Source organism: Mauremys reevesii, linkage group 9 (assembly GCF_016161935.1).
Source record: "Mauremys reevesii isolate NIE-2019 linkage group 9, ASM1616193v1, whole genome shotgun sequence".
Taxonomy (NCBI): domain Eukaryota; kingdom Metazoa; phylum Chordata; order Testudines; family Geoemydidae; genus Mauremys; species Mauremys reevesii.
In genome coordinates this window covers 5,551,395-5,572,162 of record NC_052631.1, presented here as the reverse complement: position 1 = coordinate 5,572,162, position 20,768 = coordinate 5,551,395, and the positions used below count along the sequence as shown (strand labels likewise).

The window sequence follows — 20,768 nt, the reverse complement described above, 5'->3', positions numbered from 1 at the left end:
GCCCTGGAGCTTCAGGTGACTGGAGCAGTCAGATGGAAGGGATTAGCACCTCTCCCACTAGGCAGCTCACCACATACCCAGGAACAAGCTGTTCTGATTCCATCTCTCCCATGCCACAGAGGAGATAAGGGGTCATTTATTGCTCTAAGACCAATTCTGTATTATTTAAGATTTTGACTAATAGTAGTCAGGCCCGGATTTGCACCCACTGAATAGGTAGGGTGGCCACTCACTCAGTCTCAGGATACCAAACATTCCAGTACTTCCAGGAATGATGTGGGCCTGCCCGTTGGCATGACCTCATCCCCACTTGGCATGATCTCCCACACATGGTGTGAGCAAGGTCATGCCAGTGGAGGCGGAGCAGTGCTCTCTTTGAAACTGTGCCCCCCACATGATACAAGACAAAGCCAGGTCTGATTTTGGCTCAGTACCAGATGGGGGAATATCATTAGAAAAGCAGGGCCATGGTATAAAACTGGATAAATGGTCTCCCTATGACTAGGCATCCACACTGCAGCGCCAGAAGTTCAGGATGGAATCCTGCTAAGTCACAATGGAGTTCAGAGCACCAATGAAAGTGGATCTTTCCCCCAGCTGTGGCAGCTGACACACAACAGTGGATGTCAAGGACTAAACACATTTTGTGATTACTGTAACTAGTCCCTAAAATGTCTCTCTCTCAGGCAGTGAGTCATGTTAACTCAGGGGTGGCCAGCCTGAGAAGGAGCCAGAATTTACCAATGTACACTGCCAAAGAGCCACAGGAATACGTCATTAGCCCCACATCAGCTCCCCCATTCCCAGCGCTTCCCACCCACCGGCAGCCCCGCTGATCAGCACAGCACCTCCCCTTCCCTCCCAATCAGCTGTTTTGTGGCATGCAAGAGGCTCTGGGTGGGAGGAGGAGCAGCGAAGGCATGGCAGGCTCAGGGGAAGGAGTGGAGTGGGGGCAGAGCCTGTGGCTGAGCAGTGAGCACCCCCTGGCACATTGGAAAGTTGGCGCCTGTAGCTCCAACCCCGGAGTAGGTGCCTATACAAGAGCCGCATATTAACCTCTGAAGAGCCGCATGTGGCTCCAGAGCCACAGGTTGGCCACCCCTGTGTTAACTACAGGAAGTTAAAAGAAAAGGCACAAAATCAGATCAAGTTACTAAAAATGTTTAGACAAATAAATGTGTCTCGAGATGAATATTGCTAAACCTAGAGTTGATCTGATGAGCCAGAGAGCAAGATCTAAAGAGGGTAACCTCCTCTGAAGTAGCCCAGCTGCAAGTCAGAGCCTTTAAACTCAGTTCCTGACACTAAGTGCTTCCCATGTTGATCTTCGCGGCTGAGATAAAGTGAAGGGAAAGAGCTGCCTCCCAGGAAAAAACAAGCTCCTCTGAGATCTTAAAAGCTCTTTGGGAACATCAGCCAAGCCCCTGCATGCAGATGACTGAAATAAATCAGTGAGGTCTCTGTTCTACATGGGGAAACTGAGGCAGATACCTCAGGGCTGTCTCCGTTCTAGATGGGGACATGGAGGCGGGAAGTGACTTGTCCCGAGGCGACACAGCAGGTAGGGGGCACAGGCAGGAATGGAACCCAGGAGTCCGAGCTTCCCTGACCAGCCTCCCCCCCCCACCCGGCCGACAGGGGTGAGCCCAGCGGGGGGCGGTTACACGGGGATACCCCCACGGTGGCTCTGCTGCCGCCAGTGCGGAGGGGGGCGGGGACCCGCGGAGGGCGCCCCCTGGAGGGGAGGGGTCGGTCCCCAGAGGCGGGGGCGGCTCCGGCTTTGCCCAGTCACCGGCCCTGACTCAGCTAAATCCCGGGCGGGAGGCCCCAGCCCCGCACTCACCGGCCGAGGTGATCATGCTGCCGCTTGGCCTCGCCCGGCCCGGGGTGCTCGCTGCTCCGCGCTAGGGGCTGGGGGGCCGCCGATGCCGGTACCCGGGTCCGTGCCGTGACCAGCACTACCACCGTCGCCTCCTTCCGGCCCGGAAGTGTCGTCAAAGGACCCCACAGGACCCCGGCGAGCGGGCTGCCCTCGCAGCTGCCCGATCACAAAGTACCGGCGGCGCCGTTAGGAAAATGGGGGGCTCAGCCCTGGAGCGAGGGGAGAAGGGGCATGGGCCGAGTCGGCCCTCGGCCTGCGGGCATAGGCCTGGTAAAAGCGTCAGGCAGAAGCTGGACTACTCTTCCCTCCCCGCGCGGGGTGGGCCCCTCTAGGGGAGCATGGGGCAGGGACTGGGAGCCCCCAGCCCGGGCAGGGGGGGAGCGAGCAGCCGCTTCGCCCCACAGGCGCCGGTTCCCCGCTGGAGGAGAAGGCTATGCACGGCCCCAGCCCGGCCCCCATAGCAGCTAGGGCAGGGGGCAGGCAGATCCCACCACCACCACACACCCACTCGTGCCTAGACCCCTTTGCATTGCAGTAGGGGTGTCATTTACCCTCGGGCAGCGGGGGAGCAGTTGCCCCCCCCAGACATTTCATGGGTCTGGCTCCACTCCCCCCAAGCACCCACCCCCAACTTTGCAGGATGCAATATAATCACACAGGTCAAGAGTAATCAGTTATTTTTGGTCAAGGTGTAAATTTCTTGGTCAAGAAATACGCAAGGTCCAGATGCCAAAGAAATAATTTTTAAAAATAGTAAGTCAATATAAAGACTTCAGGGTCCATTCAAAAGCATCTGTCAATTGGGATTTGGCCTGTGTGGTGCTTCACCTATTGACTACCCTGAGATAGGGGGTTTTGGCTGATAACTTCTCCTTCCCCACAAAAAAAATTAAATGATTCCCCTGCTGCACACAACATGCTAGAGGCACAATTCCTCCAAGATCCCGTCACCTCTGTATGTCCCTGGCACCCAGCCCTTCGGTGTCGCTGTAGACCAGGAGCTAGGGGTGCCAGGTGTCCATTTTTTGACTGGAATGCCCGGTCCAAAAGGGACCCTGGCAGCTCCAGTCAGCACTGTTGGCAGTGCAGCAGGGCCAAGCCAGGCTTCCTGCCTGCCATAGCTACACGTAGTTCCCAGAAGCAGCGGCATGTCCCTCATCTGGCTCTTACACATAGGGGCAGCCAGGAGGCTCCACATGCTGTCCTCACCCCAAGCCCCAGCTCTGCAGCTCCCATTGGCCGGAAACTGTGGCCAATGGGAGCTGCAGAGGAGGCACCTATGGATGGGGAAGCACACAGAGACACCTGGCCACACCACTGCATAAGAGCCGGAGGGGGGACATGCCGCTGCTTCCAGGAGCTGCTTGAGGTAAGCGTGGTCCAGAGCCTGCCCCCCAACCCCCTGCCCCAGCCCTGATCCCCCTCCTGCCCTCTGAACCTCTTGATTCCAGCCTGGAGCATGCTCCTGCACCCCAAACCCCTCATCCCCTGCCACCCCCCCAAGCCTGCATCCACAGCCAGAGCCCTCACTCCACCCCACACCCCAACCCCCAGCCCTGATCCCCCTCCCGCCCTCCAAACCCCTCAGCACTAGCCCGGAGCCCCCTCCTGCACCCCAAATCCCTCATCTGTCTCACCCCCAGACAGAGCCCTCACCCGCACCCCAACCCCAGCCTGGAGCCGCCTCCTGTACCCTGAACTCCTCATTTCTGGCCCCTGAACCCACACCCCCAGCCCAGAGCCCATACCCCCGCACTCCAACTCCCTGCCTCAGCCGAGAGCCCCCTCCCATACTCTGAACCCCTCGGCTCCACCCCGCAGCCTGGAGCCCCCTTCTGCACTCCAAACCCCTCATCCCTGGCCCCATCCCAGAGCCCACACCCCCAGCTGGAGCCCTCACCCTCTCACATCCCAACCCACTGCCTCAGCCCAGAACCCCCTTCTGCAGCCTGAACTCCTCATTTCTGGCCCCACCCTGGAGCCCTCACCCCCTCCCACACCCTAACCCCCTGAGCCAGCCCAGTGAAAATGAGTGAGTGAAGGTAGGGAGAGCAAGCGACAGAGGGAGGGGGGAAATGGAGTGGGGGTGGGGCCTCAGAGGAGAGGCGTGGCTAGGGGCGGGGCAAGGGTGGTTTTGTGCAGGTAGAAAGTTGGGACCCCCACCAGGAGCCATGAAACATGGAGGAGAAAAGGAACACTGAGCCAGCGAGCTGTGAAGTTAAGAATAGGAAAAATTAGGCTGAACATCAGGGGAACTTCCTAAGGGCTTGTTTACCCCCAGCTCTTCACTAAAACAAGCTTTGCTGCTATAAGCGTTCATAGCAATATAACTATCCAGTCATGGCCCAGGCTGCATTGCATAGGTGCTGCACAGACACAACAAAAAGATGGTTGCGGCCCTGAAGAGCCTACCCAGTGAGAAGTGCTCCCAGCTTCTCCCAGAAGTTGGGGGTGGGGAAGGAAGGAGGAGGGTTTTTTACCACACATCTGCAGGAATCACAGGGCAAGGCCAGGAACTACAGCAAGGAAGAGCCCTCATGGCAGGTTTTCTCCCATCTTATCTAAGCTCACAAGCTGAAAAAAAAGGGAAACCTGCCCAGAAAAGCATCCAGTCCAGCTGTCTGCCTCTAACAAAACATTGCCAAATCCCTCTCCACTGCAACCTGGCACTGTTTGCTGACACAGCAGTGCAAGGTCCAGACACCCCCTCTGCTTTTCATGCAGTGCCCTGGTTATCAGCACAGCAGTTAGGCTTGTAGACTCGTGCTCTGGGTCCAGTTTGGGTAGATCTGACATTCCGGTCAGTAAACTCGGAGGAGGGGAAAGTCAGGCCAAACAGAAAATTGGAAGTTTTACAAAGTTTGATCTGGTTTGATTTGGTCCCTCTCCTCAATGAGCATCCTCAAGTATCCAAGTACAAGCATTCGGTCACTAGTTAAAGCTCACCCGTGCACTGTGGATTGCCACCAAAGACAGGTTTCACTCTTTCCTTCAGTGCTCAAAGGGGTATATAGTGACTTTCATCGCCGCCAGCTTATCTTAAATCAAATCAATTGAAAGTCAAGTAAGCCGCATATCCGTGTTATTGGGGGGGATCATTCTGGCAGACATCAGTAAAACTTCAGAAGCAGTCTACAGTGTAGGATTTAAATCTGTTTATTTATTCCTCACATCAAGTATTTAAGATAATATCCCAAAATTAGTCCCCCAATTAAATAATACATAAAACACCTGCTTCACCTATAAAAGGCCAGTTAACTTGTTAAAAAAAATCATCCAAGTCACTTTCCTTCTTTAGACTAATGTCCAGTGGAAGATACATGGGGCCAGCTCTGCTCCCGTTTACTTCCATATAAATCTAGAATGATTCCATTGACTTCAATAAAGTCACTAAATGTGTCAATCTGGAGCAGAATTTGCGTCCAAGTCTGTATACATTTTGTTGGTCTCTACAGGGATATTTTAAATGGTTAATTCATCAGGCTTTAGCAGATTACAAAGATTACAAAACCGCTGTTATGGGAGTAAACATTGAAATTAGTATGAAGAGTCTGAATAAGTGACCTGCTCTTAATTTAGAGACGAACAGAAAGAGACGTAAATACATAACAGACTCAGGCCTGGTTTACATTACAGTTATGGTCGATGTAAGGCAGCTTACGTCGACTTAATTATATCAGTGTGTACACTACAACGCTGCTTCTGCCGAAGTAAGTGGCCTGCTACACCGACATAACTACTCCACGAAAGGCGTAGCGCATATGTCGATGTAGTTAGGGTGACGCAGTGTCTGTGTAGACACTGTTACTTACATCGCCTTTTGACTGTGAGCCCGCGCACGGCTGACAGCTCTGGCTGTCAGCGGGGGGCAGGGAGGAGCAGGCGCAGCTGTGAACCCCAGGGTTACCAGGCTCCAGCTGTCAGTGTCTCTCAATGTCCCACTTCAGTCAGTGGAAGCACTCCTGGTGAGGACACGCACCAAGAGAAGAAGCAAGTGTGGACGTGAACCACCGCTTTAATTACTGCGGTGGCTGTACGTCAACTTAACGTAAGTCGACTTAATTTTGTAGTGTAGACATGCCCTTTATCTACCTGCACAGCTCCCCAGATGAGCTGTGCTAGAAGATAATGCTAGCTAATGCGCTCACTTCAAGTAACTGAACTATATTTTGGGTCTGGAAGGAATTTTCCTCCAGGGCAGATTGGCAGAAGCCCTGGGGGGTTTTAGCCTTCCTCTGCAGCGTGGGGCACAGGTCACTTACTGGAAGATTCTCTGCACCTTGAAGTCTTTAAACCATGATTTGAGGACTTCAATGGCTCAGACACAGGTTTGATACAGGAGTGGGTGGGTGAGATTCTGTGGCCTGCGTTGTGCAGGAGGTCAGACTAGATGATCCTTAAGGTCTATGAGTCTATAAGTCTATCAACTGTTTCCCACTCAGTGCTGAAATTCAGCATCACGTACGCAGCCACCCACAATAAATGACTTTACTAAATCTCATTACATTTGTAATTTTCAATTTGCTTGTAACCATGTTCCCTCAAAGCAAATTTAACATACAGAATACCCCGTGATCTGGAAGCACGGTGGTGTTGGTCCCCTCTATACAGACTCTTACATGCTATGACACTACGGTAGAACCTCAGAGTTATGAACACCTCGGGAATGGAGGTTGTTCATAACTCTGAAATATCCATAACTCCGAACAAAACTTTGTGGTTCTTTCAAAAATTTACAACTGAATATTGATTTAATGCAGCTTTGAAACTTTACTATGCAGAAGAAAAATGCTGCTTTTAACAATCTTAATTTAAATGAAACTAGCACAGAAAAGGTTTCCTAACCTTGTCAAATCTTTTTTTTAAACTCCCCCACCCCTTTTTTTTTTTTTAAGTAGTTTACTTTTAACACAGGACTGTACTGTATTTGGGTTTTGTCTCTACTGCTGCCTGATTGTGTACTTCTGGTTCCAAACGTGGTGTGTGGTTGACCGGACAGTTCATAACTCCGGTGTTCATAACTCTGAGGTTCTACTGTATTATCTACCTTCTAGGTTCTGTTGAAAGCCTTGTCTACACAGGAAAGTTTTACCCAGGTATAACTCCAGGTGTGGACACACATAAGAGTGGCTTTTTTCAGTTTAGCTTAAACCCCTTCCCAAGTGATACAAGCTAAATTTAAATAAAAGGCACTCTCAGACCAGGATAAGTGTCCCCACAGAGTGTGTTATACTGGGATTAAAGTCTCACCTTAGGTTAAACTGAACGAACACATATATGTTGACAAGGCCTAAGTCATAAGCCACAAAGACTTTCAGCAGCAAAGTTTTCAAGTGACCTTAATTACAATGTAAAATTCCACCAAATAATTTCTTCAAACACCCGTAGAGGATCAGAGAAAACTTTTCCCCACTTACCCAGCTACTCTGTCCCTCCCACTCCCCTCACCCTGACACCTAATGCTTTTTTCCACTGCTCAGCAGCCACCCAATCACCCCAGATGCAGCGAGCTGCTTTCATAGAGCAGAAACATCACTGCAGCACCATTGGGAGACCCCAGACATGTAGACTATAGTACACCCTTGTTCTCCCATTGCCCTTCTCTGGCACCTCCAAGGATCTCATAGCACTTGTCAGAAATTAATGAGGCCTTGCAGCTCCTGTGTGAGGTAGGTACGTATCAAAATCCCCATTCTCCAGTTGAGGAAATTGAAGCACAGAGAAATTAAATGATTTGTCCATGGTCAGAGCTGGATACAGAACCGAGGTGTCCTGACTGCCCACTCCCTACTCTACACAAACGATAAGGAATGCCTAAGGCACATTGCTCTCGCGAGGGACATGACCAATTTTCATCTCATCAGGAGTTTGGATTCGCTAGGATTACACAGTGCTCAGTTATAAGCCACTTCTCTGCCAACCAAAGAAAGACAAAACAATTGTTGATGGACTGACCCAAATGAAAGAGCCTCCCAGCAAGCCTGGAGGACAGTGAGATGGGACATAATTGAGGCGAGAGTGTCCTGCCAACAGCCTGATCCAGATGAAAACGCGCAACAGAGAGCAAGGAAAACCAAGCCAAACTCAAACATTTGTTATGTTGAAGCTGGACATACCCAGTGTCCCATTAATACTCCATGGAAATAAAAGCCTAATTAAAACAATTGGTTGTCAGACAGGTTAAAAAAATACCTCTGAAAACTATTAAATATATAGATTGTATTGCCTAAAAACAATATATTAAGTCACATCTTTAAGAGAGATGAATGTATGGGGTGATCTTCGGGGCCTGAAAGCCGTGTGGTTGTTGGGATCCCACGGTTAAGAAGTTGGGGGGTAGGGGAATGGACATCTGTCACCCCCATCGGAACGTGGAAATGCTATAAGCACTGTTGGTTGCTCTGCCTCCAATGCAACCTGTAAATCACTCACTTAGCACCAGGACTAGCCGTATGGAATGAACGGCTCTCTCAGACCGCTCTCCTATTGACATGACCATCAGTGACTTCTGCATCGTGCACGTGATCGTACGGCATGACAGTAGCAATTATTGCCTTTCTTCACATTAGATTATTGCATTCAATCCTCTTCAACTCGCCAGTATGTCCCAAGGCCTGTACACGGAGACGAGCAGTCGCACCGTGACCTCCCTGCAGCTCCATCGCTTTCTCCCCCACTTGCCTGTTGTTTCCTAATGGGGGAGCCATAACAGAAAATGGAAGGTCTATTGAGGCCGTTATCTGGAGCTTTAGAACAGCAATAAAGCACGAGGGCAAGGCAGAAGATTGGTTTCATCAGCAAAGAAACCCGGAAGGCCTCTTGGACGGGGAATTTTGTTCTTCAAATGAGAGACTCTCTCTTCTAGCAGCAGAGCATGTTTTATACCTGGGATTCCTGCACTGTCACACACCCCGTGAAATGCTAAAATGGACTGTGGGCCTTTAAGAAATTCCATTGGATGCATCTACAAATGAACTCTACCGGGTGGCAGAACATAACCCTCCTCTGGGTTTTGCTGCAGCAATGGTGGGGTGGGAGCAGGACGGTTATCTGGCTCGGACACTGTTGCTACAGAAGGTAGCAGCTTTTCCCAAGAGCTGGCTGATGGCTTCCATGTCCCCTTTCCAGAAGATCACCAGGGTGAATTCAGCCCGTCGTCCTCATGCTACAAGAGCAAATCAGCAAGGGTGGTTCCTTGACGCCATCCAGCAGCTTTAAGCGCCTGTGCCTCTGCTTGCTTCTTCACAGTTTCCGTTTAGCGACATGCCTGTCAGAGCCACTCCCTCCTCGGGGTCCTGCAGGCCACCTACAAGGAGCAGGGAAAGGGAGACACAGCAAGGTCACTGAGGAAGATGCAGACAGGAGTCCCGGTTTTCAACACACTCATTTTATGCAAATTGTGATTCATATTTTTAATTAAGGATCAAGGTTTAAGCAATGAATGAACCATAAATTGGAGACTTTTCATAATCAGCTCCAGTTTTGGGCATTCTGGCAGCGTACGGGATTTTAAACTAACACCCGAAGGTGACTCACCTCGCCCGCTCATCTGGGTCCCAATCCTGGAATCTCATCCACACAGACAACCCCCATTCCCGTGTGATGCCTCATCAACTTCCACACGGGCAAGAGGGTCCGTCTGCCTAAAATCGATTGCAGGATCAGGGCCTTGAATGTTTATTGAACTGGATTTTCTTGCCACCACAATTTTCAATGGAGCAAATGCCGTTTCTGTACCAAATTTTAATGTTTCACAAACTGGGCATTTCAGTGATTTGCCCACATAGGCTCCTGTTTAATCTGAAGCCCCCTAGTTGCACCATTGTCACATAATGAATTATTATAACAAGAGGGTTCTCCACGTGGGTGTCCTCACCATTGGTCATGGATCAGTTTGGAAATTAACTAGGCAAAAGATACATTTACTATGAATAAAGGTATGATTCAGGACTCCTGCCGAAGCAATCTGTAGCCTCTGGCGAATGGTGCCCCTGCAGAAAGGGGATCATTGCTGGGAAATGCAAGAATTGTGGGAACAGTATTTGAAACTGCATTTCCAGAGAACCTCAGGAGTGATCTGGAGTAGGGCTCTACGTCATTATTTAGAAACAGGGATAAGTTCTGTGTCCAGCTTTGTCTACACTAGACAGTGGCATAGTTATACCAGCAAAGCTTTCTAGTGGAGATGCAGCTTATACCAGCAAAAGAGTGCTTTAGCCGGTATACACCTCTCCCCCGCTATAACACGGTCGTGGGGAGACAAAAATCCCTGCTGCATTATAGCTGAAACCCCGTTATATTGGGGTAGGGGCAGCAGGGCTCCGGCGGTGATTTAAAGAGCTCCGGTCTCCAGCCGCTGCAGGGAGCCCCAGGCCCTTTAAATCGCCAGTGGAGCCCCACTGCCACAGCCCCGGGGTAGCAGCGGCAGGGCTCCAGCGGGATTTAAAGGGCCCAGGGCTCCCCACAGCAGCCGGAGCCCCAGACCCTTTAAAGCCCCCCTGCTACCACCCTATACACGAACCCGTGTTATATCGGGTCACATTATAGCGGGGCAGAGGTATAGTTTACACCAGTTCGGTGAACAAAATAAATCATCTATACCAGCAAAAGGACCCCTTTGGCAGTTTGCCAGCACAGCTATGTCAGTTAGGGGTGTGAATTTTTTCACACTCTTAAATGACATCACTTTGCCAGCAAAACTTAAGTGTAGACCAAGCTTCAGCTACACTCATAGAAGTCCACTGACTTCAGTGACACTACCTGTGTAAATAAAGAGAGAACTGGGCCCACTGAGTTTTTATTGGACCAGATAAAAGACCTAAGAGATAATGGCAAAGCACCTACCAACACAGGGTCCTCTGCCACTGCAATAAAGACCAGGGATGGGAGAGGTAATGAGTCAGACCCAGCAGGGAGAGAGACCCGGAACGTTCATGGTGGTGAGACGGTGAGGGACTGAAGAAAGCAGGTGGTCAGAACAGGGGGGGATGTGAGTTTAGAAGACCGGGAGGGTACAGATGCACATGTAGCAGGGGGTAGCTGCCATACAGCACTTTGAAGATGCTAACTGCTGCGCAAGTGCTGCGGCCCCATTAGCAATTTGTAGTTCAGACATGTTCTAGCAAATCCATTGCCACATTACAACCAACGCTGCGTGCAGGCCACTGCAGTGAGCACAGGCAGATAGAGGGACCCAGCAATGTGCTCATAAAATACCAGGGCAAGACAACACTAAAAGAAACATCCCAGCCAGCTTGCTACAGAAATTGTCTCTCAGCATTTGGATGTTGTGGGGATGGCTGTGCCTATGGTGTTATATGTGCTGCCACCAGAGGATCGATTCTAGGGGCATTTAGTACTGATGCATCAGCCCGTATATACCGAGAAGATGTTCTCCCTAAGGAAGCCAGCCAACATTAGGCTTGGGAATCAGAGCCTGCTGGTAGAAAAGGACCATAGGCCAGACCTTGTGGCTTAGTGGGAGCACTCGGCATCATCATAGGGGAGATTCAGGTTCCGAGGCTTCTCCCGATCGACCATTTCTTAGACTGGAAAGATCTGGGAATGCTGCCGGGGAAAAAAAACACGGTTGCCACACATCGTAAGATACAACTGTCCTGCTAGGAGCCCACTGCTAGATGTGTGGAGAATACAAGCACCTCAAGGGAGCTGAGCATACCCTCATGAAGGTTGTTGGCAGCATTAGCCGATCGGCTTCTTCTCCGGCTCTTCCTGCCCCAGGGGACGCACCGCAGGAGGGAGGGGAATCTCCGCTTCTCTCTCTCCTCCCCACCTTGGAAATAAAAGAGCACGGGGAGTTCAGAATGTTATCAGCAAGAGCCAGGGCTTTCTCAAGTCCTTGCTGGCAATAGGGGGACCTGCCTTATTCTGGGTCACGTACAGTACAGCTGTTCCCTGCTGGCAGACAGTGGTATCCCATGCTCCTCAGCCTTGGGGTGTTGGAAATTTGAGCCTCTATACAGAACTCACCATGTGAAATCATTAAACGGTACCCAGAAATCCATTTCTCCCCTGGTGAAAATTCTTACCTAGAGTGGACACATTCAGAATAAGGACTAACTATTTGTCCACACTTTCTTGCTGCCAAGAATTTCCTTAATGATTTTCACTAACAGTTGGCTTTGGAGGGGTTTTGTATTTGCTTCAATGAGAGGACTGTTGGCAGCCGCAGGAGGCACAGCAAGGAAGCTGGCACGGATTTGCTTGTGCACACACACGGCAGCTGTGAGAACTAAAGCATAAATGAAGAGAGAAGGCAGGCAGAAACCTCACATCCTGCGTCAGGGCCTCGGCCCCAGACACTTCTATTATTGCTTCCTATTGACTGACTATTCTCCCCTCCCAGGGAGACCTGCTGGAAAGAGAGAGATTTATATTGTATTTAACAATGCCGCAGAATCTGCATAAGGAAAAGAACATTGCAGCGGAAGGTGAGTTATTAGGTCTTGAGGGATTACTGTAAAATACCAGGTTTCAGAGGGGTCGCCGTGTTTGTCTGTATCAGCAAAAACAACAAGGAGACCTTGTGGCACCTTAGAGACTAACACATTTATTTGGGCATAAGCTTTCGTGGGCTAATTCACAGGAGTCAAGACTATTGGGGGGCTGTCTGCAAGCGAGGACTGGCCCGTCTCACAAGGTCTGTGAGAGTGAGGGATCGTCCTTCAGGATAGGTTGTAGATCCTTGATGTGCTGGAGAGGTTTTAGTTGGGGGCTGAAGGTGACGGCTAGTGGCGTTCTGTTACTTTCTTTGTTGGGCCTGTCCTGTAGTAGGTGACTTCTGGGTACCAGAGCCCCTTCTTGTCAACTGTTGGAAATGGGCCACATCCACCCTAATTGAATTGGCCTCGTTAGCACTGCCCCCCCCCACTCGGTAAGGCAACTCCTATCTTTTCATGTGCTGCATATTTATACCTGCCTACTATATTTTCCACTCCATGCATCTGATGAAGTGGGTTATAGTCCACGAAAGCTTATACCCAAATAAATTTGTTAGTCTCTAAAGTGCCACAAGGACTCCTCGTTGTTTTTGTAAAATACTAGGATATTAGACAAGGGTAGTTTTACTCTCACACAGCCTCATGTGACAAACAGATTATTGTAGCAATCGAGTATCCCCAAATCCTAGGATATGCAATATCTCATCCACCAATCAAACCTTAACGCCAAGAAACGTAAGTTATCAGCCGCTTTAGCAGTGACTCTCCTTACTAAGGCAATCAATCTTATGCAACATTAAGCCGCACAAAGTGATCAATATTTCCTCTTGACCAACAAAACAAATCCCCCAATAAAATAATAGATAAGGCCGTAAGTGTAAGTGGATATCCATTGTCTCCATCCAAATCCGGCTTGGTCTGCACTTAAAACTGTACCAATGTTGCTGCATTGGTCAGGGGTGTGATCAACACAGCTACGCCAACAAAACCATTAGTGCAAAGTGCTTCTGTCAGCATAGCTAATGTCAGGTTGTTGGGGAAGTGGGTTGTTGTTTGAGGGTGCGGGGGAGGAAGGAGGGTGTTCCTACATCAGCAGGAACATAAGAACGGCCATACTGGGTCTGACCAATGGTCCATCTATCCCAGTATCTCGTCATCCCACAGTGGCCAGTGCCAGATGCTTCAGAGGGAATGAACAGAACAGGACAATTATTGAGTGGTCGAGAAAACTCTTTCCATCAGCATACGCTGCATCTAAACTAGGGGGCTGTGCTGACATAAGTTATGTCTGCACTACAGACCCTACGTTCAAGAGAGGTGTGGGACCAGAACAGCAAAGGGCTGCTGTAGTTCAGGTCTGCACTGTGAGGAGCTGGGTGGTGGCATGGTTTGAATAGCACGGAGCTGCAGAGCAAAACTGAGACGAAAGGGAAAAGGCAAAGGCTTGTCGACACAGGAAAGTTGTACTAGTAATACTGGTATAGTTACGCTCCTGCATAAGAGTAGCTTTTTTCAATGTAGCTTACACCCCTTCCCAAATGACATGAACCAAACCAAGAACAAAACACACTTATTCCAGAATAAGCATACCCCTGCCCATACTGGGAGCTATACCAGCATAACTCCAGCAGTTTAAATTCACACCTTATTTATAACAGTGTAACTTTCCCAGGTAGACATGGCATGCCCTCATAACATTGCTACAGCTCAAATCTCTGCTGCTCATCCCTTGCACAAGTTTAAAAATACTATTCCCCATTGTATTGGTGGTGAAAGCAATTAGAGCCAACCCCGGAAGTCCTGACTCCTGTGAATTCTTCTCATGCATACGAGTAAGCTCACTGGGGCTACTAGCACGGGTATGGGTTGTAGGATCGGTATCTCGTTGTTATCACACACACCAGTTTAAAACTACCATCCCCCCAGGGGGGGGGCTCAGGCAGGCCAGCTGCAGTGACAAGCATCCTCCAGACACCTAAAACATGAGCATACGGGGCCCTATGCAAACAGGCCTTCTGAAGCACCCACTGAAGGCTCCTAGAGATGCTGCTCTCTTCTTTGCTATCTGCCAGGTTATTCCCACCACCGCCAAAATTAAGAGCGGGGGGGGGGGGCTATCGATATTTGTGAGAATCCACAAGCACCAGTTTCCCTAGCATCAAAGCAAAGCTGCTAAGGCAACATGGTAACGCAGAGAGAGAGATGTTTTTCCATCTCTGCTGCTGTTCTAGTGGGATGTTGGGACCAAAAGGATCCAGAGGGTTCTGGGGCACTTGGGAGAGTGACTTAAAGAAGAGGGTGTGAAGCAAATGCTGAGACCCCAGCAGGATTCCCTTGATGGGAGACAGATGGGCGAAGGAGAGCAGTGTCAGGCACATGGAAGTGAGGGATGGAAAAGCTGCGTGTTCCTGCCTCAGTACAAAGTCACAGGCGCAAAGGTTGCAACTGCCACTAGCCTTGGAGCACTAGAAGGGGGCAGTACGGGCTTGAAAGGGGTGAAGGGACCAGGCCGGGATCAGATCCAAGCTTCCCCAAAGTGCAAACTCAGGGTTCCAGGTCGGCTCATTAGAGAGAGAGCACCTGAACCACGAAAATCGTGGCTGGATTCATTCAGACCTGGCCTTCAGGGAAAGGGGAGAGTAATCTGATGGTTTCTGATTCCATCTGGACAGAGACAGGCCCGAGTCACGAATTTCAGATCTGGCTCCAAATCTCACTGCTGAATCTCTAGGACAGCCCAGGCTCCTGGGGTGCGGGATCCAACGTCCCAGTCTGGGTACATACCTAGCAGAAGATTCACCTGCAACTGTGTGAGACCAGTTCTGTGGAGTTACCGGGGCAAAGGGTAACACAGGGATGAGGGTCAGGCCCCTTTTGACAGAAGATGCAGAACGTCAGCCCGATACGGTTCTGTGGAGCGCAGAAGGGGAGCGGCCAGGCCAGTATTCCCAAGGCTCGTGGGGGCAGCGAGCTGGGGCTGAGCTGTTGTATTTGCAGCTAATGACAGAGCCAGCAGGGAGCGAAGGCCTGGCAGCTCCACCAGCCGGAGAAAAGACACTGGAGACAGGACAAGGAGGCCAAACAACAGGAACATGAAGCGAAGCCAAGAAATAACATCAGGGAGCAGGGATCTGAGACGTGGGTAGGAAACACCCAGGAACAGGGATGTCACCGAGTGTCTCCTCCTGTATGCACTGAAGTGGGGAAAAGGCAAACACCGCACAACCCAACCCCAAATCCTGCAAACGTCTCTCCTGCCCCATGGCAGCAGCCATGCAGCTGGCTCCTGACCCACGGAAGCTGACAGGCCTTGACAGGAGACTCAGCAAGGGAGCTTTTCCGCCCCTCTGCCCCACCCCCCCACAGGTTTCACCATGGGAAGGAGACAACTGGGCCAAAGGGAAAAATAAAAGCACTAAGGGCAAGGGGAGGGTGGGTCCTCTGAGCGGGGACTACAGGGGCTGAAGTGAGGCTGCCGCCTCTGGGGAGCCTATGAATCCTGGCTGGGGCCCTATGGATCTGGAGAGGGTCTGAGGAAAATGCATTCGAGGACAGCTGCAGGCAGGGATGCTGGACAGTTAGCAGAGTGGGGGTGCTGACAGCCATTGAACCAACTGTAAACCCTGTATACGATGGAAAACACTTCAAGCCGGGGGGTGAAACAGCATCCCTAGTTCCAGCACCTCTGGCCGCAGGGCCCTTAGGGCAAGAGGGGCAGGGAGGAGCCTTTGGACGGGATCCAAGCATGTGGGGAAAGCAGAGAAAGCGAGGGGGAGAGAGAAAACAGGACAGACTGAGAAGGGGTGTGGAAGAGGGGTTGAACTGCCATGTGGTTGCGCATAAACACACAGATGAGGTACTGGTATAACTACACCGGTTAGGGGTCTGATCATCTAGCAGAGTGTTTTTACCAGTATCGCCCCTAATGGGGATGTAGTTATATGTGTAAAGCTTATTCCCCTTACAGGAATAAACTATACCGGTGTCTTTATCCTAATGTAAATGTGGCTACATGTACACTACAGACTTCGGCCAGCATAGCTACTTTGGTCAAGGGTGTGATAAGACATCATTTGTGACTGATGCAGCAGTGCAGGCAAAAGTCCCTAGAGTAGATGCAGTTATATTGGCAACACCATGCTTCTGAGCATGCTGCTTGTTTCGCTCCAGGAGAACCAGAGTGTGAGCGGCTGGAATATGCTGTACCAGGAAAAGCACAGTTACGCCATGTGACATTATGAGTGTAATAGCAGCAAAGAATCCTGTGGCACCTTATAGACTAACAGACGTTCTGCAGCATGAGCTTTCGTGCTCATGCTCAACACCTTAGCTGCTGGAACAGGGCCTCATCCTCCCTGATTGAACTAACCTCGTTATCTCTAGCTTGCTTCTTGCTTGCATATATAAACCTGCCCCTGGAAATTTCCACCACTTGCATCTGAAGAAGTGGGTATTCACCCACGAAAGCTCATGCTGCAAAACGTCTGTTAGTCTATAAGGTGCCACAGGATTCTTTGCTGCTTCTACAGAACCAGACTAACACGGCTACCTCTCTGATACTATGAGTGTAATATAATATCTCACTGAAAGGTGAGACAGGGCCAGAAAGAGTTAATTAACTCACAGACTGACATAACCCATGGCCCAACTTTCAAGATTTGTTAGGAAGATATGTAATATAGCGCTTTGAAATGCAGCCTGCATTGTTAGAGATAGAAGGGGAGCTGTTTGCTCAGGTCTTGTGATGTAAGCAAACAAGTCTCCTCTATTACTCTGGCTTTGATTCAAAGATCAAAAAAAGGAGTTTTAACATTTAGGAAGACACCTGAGCGAAATAGCATTATTGTCTATATGTCTCTTTGAAGGTTGTGGTAACCTGTATCTGAACTGTTTAATGGATAAATTACCCTATGCTAATTGCCAGGATGTTTGGGAGACAAAGTTAATCCTATTGTTTTCTCAGGCCAAGACGCTGCTGGAAATGTATAAAAACCCTGGGTATGAAAAATCCTTCTTCATCTCAGATCTGCTTTGGGTTTCAAGAAGGGGAAACCCTAAGCCATAAGAATTGAGATACCCAGTCACTGACTGGAGTCACCTGTCACCCTGAATATGGATATTGGACTATAACCTGTGGACTATTTCTAAAAGGACTTTTGGCAACTACCTGAACCTCAAGAATTGAATTCAAATCTGTATGTATATTGATCTTTAAACCAACACACTCTCTCTTTTTTTTTTTAAATAAATTTTAGTTTAGTTAATAAGAATTGGTTATAAGCGTGTATTTTGGGTAAGATCTAAGTTATCATTTGACCTGGGTCTGGGGCTTGGTCCTTTGGGATCGGGAGAACCTTTTTTCTTTTATTGTATTGGTTTTCATAACCAGTCATCCCCATAAGGAGCAGTGCTGGTGGCAATACTGGGAAACTGGAGTGTCTAAGGCAGGAGTGGCCAACCTAAGCCTGAGAAGGATCCAGAATTCAGGGCCGGCCAGAGGATACCGGGGGCCCGGGGTCTTCGGCGGCGGGGGGCCCTTCCGTTCCTGGACCCGCCGCCGAAGTGCCCCGAAGACCCGCGGCGGGGGCCTCCCCCGCCGCCGAATTACCGCCGAAGCGGGACCCGCCGCCAAAGCGCAGCCCGGTCTTCGGCGGTAATTCGGCGGGGGCAGGTCTTCGGGGCACTTCGGCGGCAGGTCCCGGAAGGGAAGGGCCCCCCGCCGCCGAATTACCGCCGAAGACCGAGCTGAACTTTGGCGGCGGGTCCCGCTCCGTCTTCGGCGGTAATTCGCCAGCAGGGCGTCCTTCCGACCCGGAGCGGAAGGACCCCCCGCCGGCGAAGACCGGGAGCGGCAGAAGCTCCTGCGCCCGGCCCCGCAAGAGTTTGCCGGGCACCCCGGAGCGAGTGAGGGACCCCGCTCCGGGGGCCCCGAAAAACTGTGGTGGGGGCCCCCGTGGGGCTCGGGGCCTGGGGCAAATTACCCCTCTTGCCCCCCCCTCTGGGCGGCCCTGCTGAGACAGAAGTGGGTTCAAGACCATAGCACCAATCAGCTGTAACCAGTGGTGTTCCTCACAGCTGTGAATTATTACAGTACATTTAAACCCACAGTCCTGTCTTGTGCTGTGATCCCATCAGACCTCAGAACTGAGCAGCCGGGATGGGTCAGTACTGGGCTGGGAACCCCTCCGGGATGCCGTAGAACAGGGGCGCCTGGGACTATGCAGGTGGCACCGTTTCTTCTGAACCGATGCCCCAGCACGGCCAGCTGCGCTCCGGCCCGGCCCGTTCCCAGGGCCTTCGCTGAAGGAACCCGGGGTTGGCTCTGGGGCACTTGCCCAATTCCAACTCAGGGAGCCACGTTCCCCTTGCACGTCCTAGGGCCTTTTGCATCCCTTACCCCACCCAAGTCCTGCTGAGGGTCCAGGGAGACCCAGCCAGGGGAGGCTGCCTGCCTGCCCCACTGCGGCATCTGCAAGAGACTCCGGGCGGAGGGGGGGGGGGCAGGCAGGATCAGCGCTGCGGGATGCCCCCGGTGCTGACACAGACAGGGGAATGGGGCAGCCGGGGGAGGGGGGGGGCAAATGGCAGGAAAGACCCCGACGCCCCCGCCCCGTACCTGCTCGGTGCTGCAGGGCCGCTCGCAGGGCTCGGCAGGCGGCTCTCCGGACCTCCCGCGTCCCGTCCGGGCGGCCGGGGCTGTAGGCGGCCGCTTGCACCGTGTCCTGCCGCCCGGCCCGCTGCCCCTGGAAGACCTCGCGGAGCAGCGTCTCCAGCAGCGCCGCCGCCGCCTCCTCCTCGCCGGGGCCGGGCTGCACGATCACCCCCACCAGGGCGGCCGGCGGGCCCCGGGGCAGCCGGCTCCGCAGGTCCCGCGCGATCTCCCGCAGGCGGGCCCGGGCCCGCCGCGCCTGCAGGGAGCCGGCCCGGCACAGCAGGAAGATGAGCGGGAGCGGATCTCCCGGCCGGCGCCGCCGGGGCCGAGGCACACCCGGACCTGGGAGGCGGCGCGCCCCGCCGCCCGCCTGGTCCCCGGGCCGCTTCCCCCGCCGCCCGCCTGGTCCCCGGGCCGCTCCCCCGGCTCCCCCCCGCCGCCCGCCGGCTCCCCGGGCCGCCCCCCCGGCTCCCGCCCGCCGCCCGCCTGGTCCCCGGGCCGCCCCCCCGGCTCCCCCCCGCCGCCCGCCGGGTCCCCGGGCCGCTCCCCGAAGAGCTCCTGGGCAAAAGCCCCCAGCAGCGCCCGGGTCTCCCCCGCTTCCAGCACCTCCCCGACCAGCAGCACCTCCGGCTTCCCCCCGACCAGCTCCACCAGGGCCTGGAACTCCTGCAGCGCCTGCTCCCCGGGGCCCGGGGACTCCCCCTCCATCGCCCTCTGGGCGCTCCCCGTCTGCCTCTGCAGCGCCGCCCCGGGCCGGGGCTCAGCGCCTGCCCCGCCCCGCCCCTCAGGTTGTTCCCTGGCTTCTTCCCCCTGGGCTCCTGCACCTAGCTCCACGTGGGGTGCAGGGGCGGGGAAACAGGGGCCCAGAACGTTTATGACCCACCCCCTTTTGTGGGCAAAATATCCCCCACCAGCCCAAGGCTTCTAGGATAAGATGGAACCAAGGGGTGCTACGGTGGGGGGGTCAAGCCTGCCCTGGTTGCAGTCTCCCAATCGGAGCAACAGCCTTGGTTAAAAGGAAAATGCAGAGAACAAAAAATAAGAGGGGGGCAGACTAATGGTCCATCTAGCCCCCTCTGCTGTCTCCAGCAGTGGCCAGTAGGAGAGCTTCAGGGGGAGTGTACAGAATTGGGTACTTAAAGGTTTCAGAGGAGCAGCCGTGTTAGTCTGTATCTGCCAAAAGAACAGGACTATCTGTGGCACCTTGGAGACTAACATTTATTTGAGCATAAGCTTTCATGGGCTACAGCCCACTTCATAGGATGCATGCAGTGGAAAGCACAGTAGGAAGATATATATATATACACACACACACAGAGAGAACATGAAGCAAGGGGTGTTATCATACACACTCTTAGGAGAGTGATCAGTTAAGGTGAGCTGTTACCAGCAGGAAAGGAAAAAACTTTTTGTAGCGGTAATCAAAATGGCCCATTTGCAGCAGTTGACAAGAAGGTGTGAGGACAGTGGGGGTGGGAAATAAATATGGGAAAATAGTTTTACTTTCTGTAATGATCCATCCATTCCCAGTCTTTATTCAAGCCTAATTTAATGGTGTCCAGTTTGCAAATTAATTCCAATTCAGCAGTCTCTCATTGGAGTCTGTTTCTGAAGTTTTTTTGTTGTAATATTGCGACTTTTAGGTCTGTAATCAAGTGACCAGGGAGATTGAAGCGTTCTCCGACTGGTTTTTTAATGTTATAATTCTTGACATCTGGTTTGTGTCCATTTATTCTTTTACGTAGAGACTGTCCGGTTTGGCCAATGTACATGG

The 20,768-nt window shown here is 52.0% G+C and overlaps 2 protein-coding genes across 3 annotated transcripts in view; both read right to left on the bottom strand.

The window, feature by feature from the left end:
* Positions 1 to 1,990, bottom strand: part of PSMD1 (proteasome 26S subunit, non-ATPase 1) — a 123,326-nt gene extending 121,336 nt beyond the window's left edge. The window contains exon 1 of one of the 2 annotated variants that reach the window (XM_039488381.1): positions 1,844 to 1,990. In XM_039488381.1, coding sequence (XP_039344315.1) covers positions 1,844 to 1,859 — 16 coding nt within the window. In that variant the 5' untranslated portion in view covers positions 1,860 to 1,990. Of the gene's footprint in view, positions 1 to 233; positions 271 to 1,843 lie in introns of those variants that run through there. The other variant, XM_039488380.1, reaches the window with a different exon arrangement.
* A 4,687-nt stretch (positions 1,991 to 6,677) lies between these two features.
* Positions 6,678 to 19,709, bottom strand: C9H2orf72 (chromosome 9 C2orf72 homolog). Its single transcript, XM_039488725.1, has 4 exons — positions 19,481 to 19,709; positions 18,959 to 19,364; positions 11,562 to 11,675; positions 6,678 to 9,188 (listed from the first exon to the last, which is right to left on the bottom strand). Exons 1-4 carry the CDS (start codon positions 19,700 to 19,702, stop codon positions 9,097 to 9,099), a joined length of 834 nt encoding a protein of 277 aa, XP_039344659.1. The 5' UTR covers positions 19,703 to 19,709; the 3' UTR covers positions 6,678 to 9,096.
* Between the last annotated feature and the right edge of the window lie 1,059 nt (positions 19,710 to 20,768).

Bases quoted from the DNA above. Each gene is read 5' to 3' on its own strand.
- C9H2orf72 (XM_039488725.1), bottom strand. From the start codon at position 19,702: ATGGAGGGGGAGTCCCCGGGCCCCGGGGAGCAGGCGCTGCAGGAGTTC. The intron at 19,365-19,480 runs GCGGGCGGCGGG...CCCGGGGACCAG, and splicing joins GGGGGCGGCCCGGGGACCAG to GCGGGCGGCGGGGCGCGCCG. The intron at 9,189-11,561 runs GTATGCTCAGCT...TGCTCCTTGTAG, and splicing joins TGCCAACAACCTTCATGAGG to GTGGCCTGCAGGACCCCGAG.